We start from the raw sequence: 13,752 nt of genomic DNA, 5'->3' as shown, positions 1-13,752 counted from the left end.
GTGGGGAGAGGTGGGGAGCGAGGGGTGAGGAGTGAGGACATTGGGGTGAGATAGAGCATCATGCTCTACCACCGGACTGTGTGCAATATTTGGCACTTTTACTGTATCCATTATTGTTGTTGTTATTATTGTTATTATTATTATTGCTAATGTGTTGGTGTTGTGTTGTTGCTAGTACAATAATTTCCCTGAGGTACCCTACCAAAGGGATCAATAAAGTTCTATCTAATCTAATCTAATCTAATCTAATCTAATCTAATCTAATCTAAACTAAGATAATCTAATCTAATCTAATGTAATTTAATCTAATCTAATCTAATCTAATCTAATCTAAGCTAAGCTAAGCTAAGCTAATCGCGTCTTCACAATGACTTTACATGTAAATCATTCGCATGAATGATCTTACTCGCATCTGGTGTGAACACAGCATAATACTTAGCCCCTACCCCCACATACAAACTAAGCACACCAAAAAATAACATCAGAGGAAAGTGAAATATGACTGAGTGGCTTTGTGTGTTATGTGTGAAACGTTAAAAATAGAATACGGGACTTTACATACTGAATCTTCATCAATGGGGCATTAAACTCCTGGCCCAACCTGTGACATGCAGGCATTAGCTACATGTCATTTTACACTCACTATTATTGAAATTATATTAAATTCAATTCACAACATAAGCCCTCTTAAGGCAATTTAATAATAAGGTAAAACCCTAAAAATTCAAAAATTCTGTGTAAGCACGAGCTTTGGGGACAGTGGGAAGAAAACACTCCCTTTTCACAGGAAGTAGCTTCCAGCAGAACCAGGCTCAGGGAGGGCAGCCATCTACCTCGACTGTCTAAAATTAAAGTAAAAGGAAAGCAGATAGAAATGAGAAAAACTAAACAAAAAAACAATTCTTGATCAAAGTGGTGGGCCAACCAACTCACATTGGCAACCAGTAAAGTTCACCCTTGCCTTAATCTAATATATGGAGCACAGACCCTCAGATTAGGCCCCCATTACTCAGTGACAAACACAAGTCCTTCCTTCATGTTTCACTGCAAAGGTAAATCATTAAGATAAAGGTCTTGTGTACAAAACAGACTACAAACAAGGAAGAGATGAATTAGTATGCCAGATGTGATGGATGTCTCCTCAACCTGTCGGGCACATTTTATGGACCACTCTGAGACCGCTCCGAGTAAAACACAGGAGACCTGAGGCAGTATTGTGTTGTTTCATCTGTTCTGGGCTGCTGAGTGTGGTCTGTGGTAACTGACTTAATCACCAGAATAAAAGACACTTATACATCCTTTGGGTTAAATTATGTACCTGTGAGAAAACTTTTGTATTTTGGTGCACATCACAGGTCAATATGGGACGCGCTTTTGCACCGTTGCACATTTTGTTCACACATCAGGCAGCAGCAGGGGAGGAACTGTCGCTGAGGTCAAAGGTGATCATGCATCTTAAAAGGAAATAAATTCACAAACATGGACAAGCACAATGTGCAGAATGAAGAAAGGAGAGAGAAAAAAAACACTTTTTCCTCTTCTGCTGACAACACTGACAACTTTACCTGTGACATATATTCACAATAAAAGTCTCCAGAGAACCTTGGGCAGTTGCCAGTCGGTGATTTGTTATTTCTTAACAGGGAGGGATGACCCAGTGGAGCACCTTCCTGCTCCCACACCACCAACCAACACACACACACACACACATATCATGTCATCATGTAGATGCAGAGATGACAGGTTAACAAGGGGGATGCATTCTGGGCATTTTGCTAACAAGGGGGGCTTGTTTTGCTCCATTGTTCCTCCATAAATGGCCTGCTGGCAGTTGCTAAGAAGATTAAAATCTTTCAGAAGATGAAACAGAAAATATCAGAGCGTCAGACAAATAAAAACCAGATAGCATGCAACAAAGGAACTGAACATAAATAGAAGATGAAAGCATTATTTAAACGGCACGCGTGTTGTGATTTCCTTAGCATTTCATAGGATATAGTTTTATGTGTTTGCATGTGAACATTTGCGACTTAGCATTAAATACAAAGACCAGAGTCTTCTGGCAAATACAAATGTCTGTTCAAATGTGCCCATTCATCTTATAATAAGTGGAATTTTTTACTTGTTGGTGCCTCAAGAGGAAAGGTTAAAGGATCTCTAAAATCAGCACAATTTATCGTTTGATTGTACAAAATCTTATATGAAATTTCACAGTAATGCAACTGTTTAATGAAAGTGTATTGATCTCTCCTCACAGGATCTCAGTTCTGTCCTCCTGTGTCAACTTCAATGTTTAACAATGCAGGAAATTTGTACTTGCATAAAATATGTGTCACTTGGGGTGCAGCAGACATAACTGACAGCTGAAAGCAGCTCCCTTGTCTCAGTAGAGGTGAGAAGTGATGCTCTCTTCTCACCATTGCATTTATGTCAAATGACGGATTGAAGGATTACTCTGGTGTCATGATGCAATGTGGATTGTGAAGAGGAAGAAAGGTTGTTTTTTGATTGCATCAGAAATAAGAGGAGGGTTTGTTGGAGATATCTTGTGAATTGGCTTTTCTCTGAGCATCTTTGCTTATCTGTTTGTCATGATCCCCTCCTTCAATTTCCCTTTTTTGTTGGCCCCTTCCTCTTAAGACTTTTTTTTTGTGACTCTCAAATAAACTGGTTTTCAAACTTAGTTTTTAAATTCAGGCATATTGACGCCAACAACGGAGCTCGACTGTCTGTAAATAAAAGTTAGAAACCAGTATATTTACAGCAAAATAAACCCACCGGCTTCCCTGCTGCTATTTAGAACTGTGGGAATGAGTTGAGAGTGAAAGCATTTGCCTTCAGGTTACAACATTGAAAAGAATAGACAACACATCACACATTATTTTTTTTAGAAAGAATATACATAAAAAGTCAAATAGGATGCCAGCGAGGAAAGTGATAGAAAAAAAATGAAGCAATCTTAAAAATAATGGATTTGAACAATTACAGCTGATATTGGTCCCTCAGTGCATGAAAATGTCAAATATTTCAAGAGATTGCTGATCGACTGATGGACTCAAACTGTAGTTTAGCACCACAGGTAGGTCCTGCCTGGCCTCATTTGAAAGTGACACAGCTCCCACATGATCAGCATTTTTTTTCTTTTTACATTAAAGACATCATAAGATCAAGATCACAAGACGGCACTTTATTCCTCTGTGCCACTGAGTGTTATTCATGTCCAATAATTGTTAAAACCTCTGAACCACAAAAATCTGCCAGTGGGTTTGAAAGACATGTTAATTTTTAAAACTTGCCAAAATTACTCTGATGATCAGAGCCAGCAATGTCAACTTTCTGATGGGCCTTGGATTTATTATGAGTAACTTTTGGTTTCTTTTGGAAAATTAAATTGACTTAAAATAGGGATGCCCATTAAAATCAATTTATTCTACATTTCTCATATAAAATTTTTTCCAAAACAAGAGTTTGTGCTAACCAGATTCAGTAGAGAGAAAAAAAAAATCTGCAGTCCATGGCACAACGAGATGACCAACAGTCACATGACAAAAACTCAAGAACTTCTCAGCTGAACTATCTGTAGTATGTAGAGCCACAATTTTTGTTGCCAGTTTGCACAACACACTTTGAAAAATGTTTAAAAGAAATACAATTTTTATTGATTTATGGAATTATATACTGCAGACAAGATATCATTGAGTTTGTGCTTCTTCTAGCCATGGTCGTGCTGATCTCACAGAGGTGCAGGACTTTTTACTGCAGTTAAAAAATGACCCTACAGTGTGAAAAAAAATATAACAGGAGTATGTTTCCATCCAGGAGTTAGCCACAAAAAATATGCCACTTAATATGTATCATAGACTCACTAACTAATGGTGCAGACTTCTTTCTGCAGCACAACTTTTCAGTGTGGACTAGTTTGACACCACAAGTAAAAAAAGGTTCTAGAATGAACTTCCTTTGTGTTTTTTAGCTCTGTGTAAGCATGGAGAGATTTTAGTACTGACATTGTTTCTTTGTGTATTTGATGAGCTTCTCCAAGAGAGGTGATTAATCCACATGAATGCCTCGCTGAATGACATTAATTCCCACAGTTAATGAGACTAATGTTTAATTAGGTATCAAATCAAATTCAGTCACTAACTGCAAAAAATATTCCATCCAATTCATACTCGTTATTCCTTACCAGAGGTGCATCTGTTGATCTATGCCCTGAAGAGCTAGAGGCTTAAAAAAAAAGACAACAGTATTTTCTAATAGATCAATAGATCAAATAGATTGTGACTGGTTTTACTTTAGAGAGTCATACAGAGACACTTTTAGTTTGTTTTGTAAAAGAAACTCAAACTGTGCTCCACATACTGAAAAGCTAACATAGGACTCTTGCAGCTAAACGAGTTCAAGTTGCACAATTGGACTAGATGTGTTACAGAAATTGAGAAAATCTGAGAAGGTGCTGAACAAAATGTCCTCAGGACATTCAAATGTGAGTTTGATTTCTATGCTTGTGTGTCAGTGCATGTTAAAACATAGCACATTGTACCTAAGCATTAAACAGTGAGCTACAGCATAAAGAACACAACAGAGGCCATTTTCACTCAAAGAGCAAGAAAAAAAAAAGAGAAAAACTTTGCCTGAGCAGCAGGAGCCATTTACACCCACCTGATGCCTTTCACATACAGCCTGTGATCTCCTGATTGAAGCCAGAAAAAAAGCACTCAGTCTCACCAGCTAAGAACTTTATGAGTCGTACAATGAAGCATAAAGACAAGCTCTGCCCTCGGTCTATCCCAGTCACCTGCCCATCGATTACCACCTGCATTACCATGGCAACTGATGACCTGGATCTCACTTTGCATGTGCACTGTACACTGTACTGTCTTTGGCTCTCTTGGGTGAAATTTATCTTGAGCTAAAACCTGAACGTTTTGACTTTTATTACCTTTATGCAATTTTTCATCATTATTTCATCACATATATCACTCTGAAAACTGAACTGAACTAGTTTACATTTTATCTGCAGATTCTATCAAGTCTTGATATCGAGACTTCTAATAATAAGGTTACACATTCTCTGGAAACCAGTGATGATATTTTTAGTATAAGCAGTGCCTCTGTTTTTGATTCATTACGCCACTTGTGAGGAATTTGCTTCCAATTAACTAGATTTGGCCTGTTAGTAATTACCATAAATGTGTTGCAGGACTACAGAGTTAACACTGTTCTATTATGGTTAAAATGTAGTTAAATCTGCCAGAATGACATTTATCAAGGCATTTTTTTCTGATATTGTGTACGCGTTATAATTCATCTACATGAATTATAGGGAGAGTTTGTAATCAAATGCAAGTGTAGACTTATATTTATTATATTAAGACTCTGCATTTTTTTGCTAAATGAGGCACGAGTGCAGCTTTGTAATCCTGAGAACATGTTGAGGTTTAAATGAGATGAATGCAACAAACAAGAGGGGGAAGAAAACAAAGCATCTTAGTGCAGCTTTGAAGTGGGAACTGGATCAAATCCCCATAGAAGGCAAATTGCATTTACCACCAACTTTAAGGAAGGTCTTTCCTAAAAATAACGATCACTCCCTGTCTCTGTCTTTCTCTCTGTGTATTCTTCATTGGAAGACAAACACCAAGGACCTTCATGTTTCTTTACTCAACAAAGCCCTGGTTTATTTTGCAAACAAACTGGCAATGTATTCGATTTATCAATTGAATAAAGGGGAACTGTAACCCAATCACTCACAACATTAAAACCACTGGCCGGTTAGGTGAATAACATTGGGTATCGTGTTACAGTGCTATCTGTCAAGGGTTGGGATATGTTAAGCCCCAAAACAAGAGTCAGTTCTTAAAGTTGATGTGTTGGAAACAGGGGAAATGGGCAGCATAAATGGGTAGCAACTTTGACAAGGGGCAATATGTGATGGCTAAACAACTGGGTAAGAACATCACCAAAACAACAGGTCTTGTGGTGTGTTGGCAGTCTGCACTGGTTAGTATTTATGTAGTAAAAGTGGCACATGGAAGGTGGCACCCAAGACTCATTGATGCACGTGGGGGGCAAAGGCTGGCCTGTGTGACCTCGTCCCAGGCTACTGTAACACAATTTACAGGAAAATGCTTGTTGTGATAGAAAGGTGTCAGAACACACAGAACATCACAGCTTGCTGCATACTGCCTTGCATACCAACAGATTGGTCAGCATGCCCATGCTGACCTTGTCCACTGCTAAAAGCACCTATAACTGGTATATGAGCAGCAGAATGCCATGGTCTTGTCTGATGGATCACTTTTTCTTTTACATCATGTGGATTTCCAGGTGCATGTGTGTCGTTTACCTCGGGGAGAAATGGGAGCAGGATGAACTGCAGAAAGAAGACAAGCAAGCCGACACAATGTGATGCTCTAGGCAATGTTCTTCTGGGTAATGTAGATATGGATGTGTGTATTACATGTGCCACCACATAAAAAGAAATAGTATTCTGTGATGGTAGTGGCCTCTTTCAGCAGCATAATGCTCCCTGCCACACTCCAAATTGTTTAGGGATTGTTTGAGGAACATGAGGAAGATGTTGACTCTGCTTCCAAATTCCTCAGATCTCAATCTGAATGTGCATCTGAGGGGATGTCCTGGAAAAACAAGTCCAATCCATGGAGGTCAAACCGCACAAGTTAGAGATCACAATGGATCTGCTGTTAACGTCTTGGTGCCTGATACCACAGGACAGCTACACAAGATTAGGCTTCATGATGGTTTTATTGTTGTGTTTGATTGGTCAGCGTATGTATTAAAGCAGGGGTTCTCAACTGGTGGGTCGTGACCCAAAAGTGGGTCGCAGACCTGTTCTGGGTGGGTCGCGGACAGCTGGTGAAAATTAAATAATATATGATGTGCGTCTCAGGTTGGACTTATTTTTTTATTTTGAAAAAGCTTTTATTTTGACAGGCACGGTAACCATAGTTTGACGTTCATTTTAAGTTTGTGTTGATGTTGGGACGCAAGATGGCAAAGCGCAAATATGACCGGAAGTATTTAAAATGTGGATTTTCATACTAGGGCTGAATAGCCGAATAGCCAACCATTGAATCTATGGAATCGGGATATTCCACTAAGACACTAAAAATGCTATTTACTCTACAGACCAACAGTGTGACTCCGGAAGATCCTGATGAGTTGATGGAGGTCTGTTTCACTGATACTGGAACCATTTCCCAAGAAACCATGCAGAAGAGAAACTGAGCCTTGAGGATGATAAGGAAATTATTCATGTCATAGAACTCTGTGGTATGGTGCAATTAAGTCATAAGTCAATATGACAAAAGAGCAGAGTAAGCTCTAAACTTCATGAGTTTTGTACTTTTCTCCCTATTAGTAGAAAATGTAGCGGGCAGAGATAGCTGATGAAGGCCTCTTCTCTGCTCAGATAGGCCTAAATGTGCATCAGCACCACAGACAGTGTTATAAGAGGCGTTACATAAGTAAATAAATCAACTGCTCTTCCACCCACAAACTCATCCAACCCACACACAGGGCTATAAAATGGTTGGATACTTTAGTTTAACACACACAAACACACACAGAGTGGCAGACTATGTTAATACGCCTCCCAAGAGTATAAAGTATCGAATACACTTTTATTTTCATCTTTTGTTATTAACTTTGAAACTTTAATCATTTTACAAATATGTTAATTTACATTATAGGTGGAGGAGGTGGATAGAGGACAAGTCAACATATAAAAATAAAGAGTTTCCACAAAAAAAAATCAGAAAATGTCAGGCACTAATTAAAATTAAGCCTAAGTATTAAGATCTAGAAAACAAATCAGTGCGCTTGATATTCACTACACCCATTAGACGTCCAAAAACTAACTCTGTGGCATGTGAAAGAAAACATTTGAATGCAGAAAACCTGATTTTGCGATACTGTACAATATATTTGATAAGGCGCATAGTTAATACATGAACTACAACAATGTCTCTGTGCGTGAGAGGGGATTTAAGTTAAATCACACTAAGAAACAAGACGTAAGAGCCCAAAATTGGCAACTAGATTACATTTCTTAGACAACAAATTAAAAGCAACTGCCTCATTTTGAAACCTTGGGTCTTAATGTTATCTCCCGTTTCTGTCTCATAGACGGACAAACACCTGAATGTGATCATTAGAAAAGACTCCTTTCTGGCCTCTCACAAGGGACCACTAAACTGGCACATGATAGACATTGTTATCACCCAGGGAGAATAAAAAACTAAAGCATGTCAAACTAATTTAAGAAATCAATATCTTGTCTAGTGAGGCTTCTGACACAGGAAATACTCATTGCTCTGGGGCATGTAAAGGCACTGAGAAGCTGTGAAAAAAATCCCACTAGTGCAGTACATGGCCCTGTTTTACCAAAAGTACTAAACCTGAAAGTCTCTTTATAAGATCATCTACGTGGGGAATTTGTTGGTTTGTATGTGCTTGTTTGTTTTTTAGGTTCCATTGATTTAAACTCACCCTAAAGTCAATGCCCACAGTGGAGATAAAGCTGCCCGCCAGGAAAGCTCCATCTTTGAAACGAACCAGCAGACAGGTTTTCCCCACACTGGAGTCTCCAACTAGCATCACCTGCACAGAGAGAGCAAAACACCAGGAATGACTGGAATGCTGAAGTATAATGCACAAAAATGCAAAACTAAGGGTGCAAGAGATAAAACTGTAGACTCTCTGATTGGTCAACACAGGCAAAAGCCAGACATCACTGAATAAACTAGAAAAGAAGAATAAAAATACATACAGGAGCATGAACAAGAGGGAGCCATTACTCATATTATATATGAATGTCTGCTTGTTTGTCCTCAGAACATTTGAGTCATTTGGCTAAGTTAGTCCTGGTATTTTGGTGCTTGGCTGGTGAAGAAGGTAACTGAATGAATGATTGCTCATTATGGCTATCAATGGACACCCTTAGATGCTTTCTGTGAGTGTGTTCAAGAATGGCAAACTTTGTTGTGTTTCTGTCCTGCTGAACAGACGGCCGTGTATTATTTTATTTTCAGTTATTCATTCTGACCTGTGATTAGGTTAAAGGTTTCATGTGATTACGCTTATCAGGTTAGCTGAGGGACTGTGGGATCTAGACTATGAAAATCAAAAGCACCCCCTGGGTGCACAGAGGCAGCAGAGAGGAGATGAAAGAGAGAAAGACGAATGAAGGGATCTGCAGGGACAGGGTCAATGAACAGATACACAATGTTGAAATGAGTCTGAGGATCTTGCCCTCTGTTTCCCCTGCGCTCCTCATTTATATTTAATTTAAAAAAAAATTCTGCATCTCTTTACTTTTGTTCTCTTTGATTCTCTTCTCGTGTGTCCTCTGTTTTAAACAGCTGTGCATGAGCCTTGTGTTTGCAGGAGTGCAAGAGGAGGAATTTGATCTTTTGCTGCCTTTGGGTTTCATATTTAAATGCAGCAACTCAATGTAAAATAATGATCAGAGAGAACAGTAAGTGGTGAAACATGGCACAATGCCCTACAAATGGCATGCGATTTTGCATTTCCTTGAAGTATAAGAAAGCAGAACTCATGAATTTCTGAATAACCCCGTTCTTTAACCCGGTAGCTAAAGGATTTTATTTGTATCCAGGCTTGCAGCATCAAATTCAATTTTTCAGCAAAACCTAGAAAGAATTTAGGAAGAACTTGAAGTTTCTGCCTCAACATGTTTATGCCATTTGTCATATGCTCTAACAAAGTGCAGGCTAAGTGAGTATGTGGCAGTGTCTCAGCCCTGATGTGTCCCTGGTGCCCTTGAAGGAAAGACAGGTCAGTGTGGACCATCATTCATAGAGAGCTGAGCCCAAATTGTAACCCAAGACTTTTTTTTTTTTGCACATTGTACAAATGATGAGCGAAGAACAAATCATTAATAAAAATTAATTATTCTGCAAAAAAAAAAAAAAAAGTGCAACACAAAGTAATAATTGCACTCACGTGAAACAGCTACTTTAAAAACATGGAGAAGGTGGCACAAGTCTCTTGAAGCCATGTCGAGAGTACACACTGAGAATCTGTGGGCGTAAGTCTGTGTTTGTGTTGCGGCTTTCTACTCACACATGTGCTCATATCAAGGTTGGAAGCTGCACATAAACATTTGCTTATTCTGAATGTAAAACCTGGAGTGCTGAGACGAACATGCACAACAGGAGCAAATGATTTGTTTGGTAGCTGGTTGCAGTGCGATGCGCATCTTTCCAGGTTATCGATGGTTTATTGACACAGCAGCTGTAATGGGTTCACCGCTGTTTAATAAGTAAAGGTGGTTATAAAGCAGAGGAGGGAATGTAAACAGGTACCTTAAATAGAACAAGGAAGTCCGCAAAAAAACAGGTGTGCATTTATTTTCTCTAAGAAACACAACAACACAAGTGGTGGATTGTTCCCTGTGGTTAGTTTTTGGTGACCTCCGAGCTGCTGTTGTGCCAAACCGCCCTTCCATCTCTGTGATAGCTTTTCCTTTAAAGTCATAAAATATAGCCTACAGTGAGTTGCAATGTGTTATCATGCATTTACTCGACAACAAAAGCAGACACCTTACCTTGAAAGCGATGTCATAGAACTCACTGCTGCTGCTGATGGAGGGTCTGCTGGGGTGGACCACGCCGTTCATCTGAACAATGCCCGGGCTGCTCCTCGCTGCTTTCCCGGCGCCCTTCCCGGTAGGACTGCCGGCAGACGGGCTGTTGGTCACGGCTTTGCCTTTGGCTGCCTTCTTGCGAGACATTTCCCCCCAAACTATCTCCAGTGAATCTCAGCAGAATCGAAAAACAATCTCACCACGGCAATCTCTGCACAAGGAAGGGCCGAAAAGTTAAAGCTGCGAAGAAGTGAATTTGGGTGACTGGTCACCAGTGCTTTGAGCGCATGTTAGTCGACACCTCTCTCCTCAAAGTAGGAGCGAAATTGTCGCGAAATGCAGCCAATAATATGCTCTCCGTCCTGCCGCTTCCTGCTCTTTTCCAGGACAACAGCTTCAGCAGTGCGCGCTGTGGCGGCACGGTAACGTGATGTGGCACAAAACTCCACCTTGAGCGTAAAACGAGCAGGACTTTGCGCAAAGCTCAGTTCACCTTTCAAAAAATACCCCAGTTTTAGACACTTTATTTCCCAGTGATCATTTGTCTAGCAGGCAGTATGGACGTTGTTGTGATATATTTCTCTTTAGATTTTCTGCAAACTCCACCTTAACAGTCAGGGTTTTGCACAAAGCTTGCGCCACCTTTAACATGCCCAGTTTTTGTTTTCACATTGTACCAATGCAGCAGCACTCACAGGCTAATGATAGAGGTCGACTGAAGGAGGATAAGTTTTAATGGTGGAACTTAAGCAGCATTCGTCTCACCACCACGTGACCTCCCTGTATAACCAATATAGAGTTCTGTCCGCTGTCCGTGGTGCTGAAGGAGCAGCTGCGCCACTGCATCTGTACAAATGACCACCTGTATGAAGGATGTCTGCCCTCTGAGTTAATTATATCCTTGAGTGCAAAACTTTACATTATTTTGTGCTACAGTTGTGGAGTCACACAACGGAATATTTCGAACAGTTTTCTCTGTTCTTATGTTCTTGCAGTTTTCAGTTTTCTGGAACTACCCCACTTCATAATAAGCTGTATCATACTGCAGAACACAAATATGTGTTAAGAGCCTGCCTTTCTAATAATAAGTCACACATACGTCCTGTTATTTCGCCTGCTTTTAAGTGAATATATGAATATTTGCATGTATTGTTGTGCTGATTGCCGTATAATTGCCAATATTGCGCATATTTATAGTCGTTTTCCCACTAAAGTGATGTTAGTGGCATGCCTGTCTTAGATATCTTAGACTGTGATGTTTGTATTTATGTGTGAGTTGTTGTTGGACGACAGGACAAATTGGAAGAAAATAAGCATTGACTATGCAGTAATATGATATGCTGCATTTAATTTACTGTTGCAATAAAATGCCAAGATGCTGACAAGCAGATGGATCTGCTTTGTGAAAGAGATTAAAGGGATCTGTTTCTATCAGCATCAGCATTGTGTTTGGAATGTGGATGAATAAAAGCTGGTTTGCATCAGCCACCTGTAGAGCATGACTTGTGATTTCAGCCATATGCCACAAGAGGGCGGTATGGGAACACAAAAAAGCCTCAAGAATGAACCAGAAGAATAAAGTTACTTGCATTTGGACTGTATGGTTTTATTCCATGAAAAAAAGGCGAACGTGAGTTTCAGGAGGGAGGAATATGACAAGACTAGATCATTTTCTCCAACAGAGACAGCTAAAAAAGATGTCATAGACCGAGTTATATGAGATACATACCGCAGACTTTTGATAAACCTGATTACAAGCTATATATATATATGTATAAAATAACAATATATACAGCAAGTCTTTACTATTAGTTGGAGCCTCTGTAGATGTACTTGTTTTGGATACAGCCTCCAACAAGCTATTTTTGATCAGAGCATTGCAAAATATCCTTTGGTCATTTGGTGACTTATTGTCTACAGTTGCAGCAAAGAACAGCAGCACATTCTGATTAAATCCTGATCCTGTTGTCTTATGCTGCTTTTATGCACTGTCCAGGCTTGTTAGTATTTTCTTGATGATCACAGCCCAGAGACCTTGTTTGATCCCCACAAAAGAAGACTGAAGTGAGCTTGTATTACTCCTGACCTTTACAATTTGTATCGTGAATAAAACCACATTAAATTCCTTAAGAAGGCAGTTATGTTTTTAAATGCAAGTTTAACAGATCAATCAATTTAGAAGGAAACAACACAGGAGTAAACAAGTTGTGAGTCATGTACTGTATAAAATGGTCCGTGCAACAAATAAAAACTGACAGTATGTTCACCTCTCACTGGATTTGGCAGTGGCTTAGTCACAATTTTTCAACTGATCCCCATGTGGTAAATATCAACTGCGGTAAACTTTTGATGTCAAAATTACATTTTAGCATAATTTAACATTAAAGTATTACATTAAAACACATGCTATTCCTTTCCAACAGCTAAGTTTGCTCCAGCCAAAGTTAAAGGACATCAACTTTTTTGCTTGACCTTTAGTTCAGAAGTACGGAGCAGTTTGGTTGTAAACACACAGACAGCTGTAGCCTCTGGTTTCTGTTCCTAAATCTGCTATCTGTCAGCATTTTTCCACACTACACTCAACATCATGCAGAGAGAGGGAGCGGAGTGTCATTGGTTTGAGGGAATACAAACCCTAAAATCCACCAACCCCCGCACACAGCTCCCTCCGACAGCTGAGATTCGTTCTGCCCCCCAAAGCAGCTGTCTACTGTGGCAACAGCTGGGCATTTTGGAGGGAATAGGGGACTTGGATAGAGAGGGTCGTTGGAATCCATCCCTGCTTTCAGAGAAATTAACAGCCTTGTCAAGATGAGTTAAATATGCCCAGCGACTGTGCTGTACACTGGGAGGCTCCGATGTATAGTTAGTGTACCAGATGTTCGTGTGTGTGAGTATCTGTGCCAAAATACATGGCAGCACTAGAAGATAAAATGCTCTATGAATACAAACTGTGGAGGCAGTACAGAAAAATCAAATCATCTAATCAAGTGTACTTTTTCTCCACCAAAACCAACAAAGCAGCAGTAAATTAAAGCAGCTGATTCAGTGTCATGCATTATAGAGCAACTGTGTTAAGATGCATCCAATCACATCATCTTGTTAATTAGGCACAAATT

General features: G+C 39.6%; 1 protein-coding gene across 1 annotated transcript in view; it reads right to left on the bottom strand.

Moving 5' to 3' along the window:
- The window catches only part of LOC103373531 (ras-related protein Rab-26), a 55,400-nt gene extending 44,620 nt beyond the window's left edge, over nucleotides 1-10,780 (bottom strand). Inside the window, exons 1-2 of the mRNA XM_008303437.1 lie at nucleotides 10,595-10,780; nucleotides 8,515-8,625 (exon numbers count right to left, since the gene is read on the bottom strand). Of these exons, the coding sequence (XP_008301659.1) occupies nucleotides 8,515-8,625; nucleotides 10,595-10,780 (297 nt within the window). The remainder of the gene's footprint in view (nucleotides 1-8,514; nucleotides 8,626-10,594) is intronic.
- Between the last annotated feature and the right edge of the window lie 2,972 nt (nucleotides 10,781-13,752).

Source organism: Stegastes partitus, unplaced genomic scaffold, assembly GCF_000690725.1.
Source record: "Stegastes partitus isolate 25-593 unplaced genomic scaffold, Stegastes_partitus-1.0.2 Scaffold38, whole genome shotgun sequence".
Lineage (NCBI taxonomy): Eukaryota > Metazoa > Chordata > Actinopteri > Pomacentridae > Stegastes > Stegastes partitus.
Note: the sequence above shows the minus strand (reverse complement) of the source record. Positions and strands in the feature narration are given on the sequence as shown.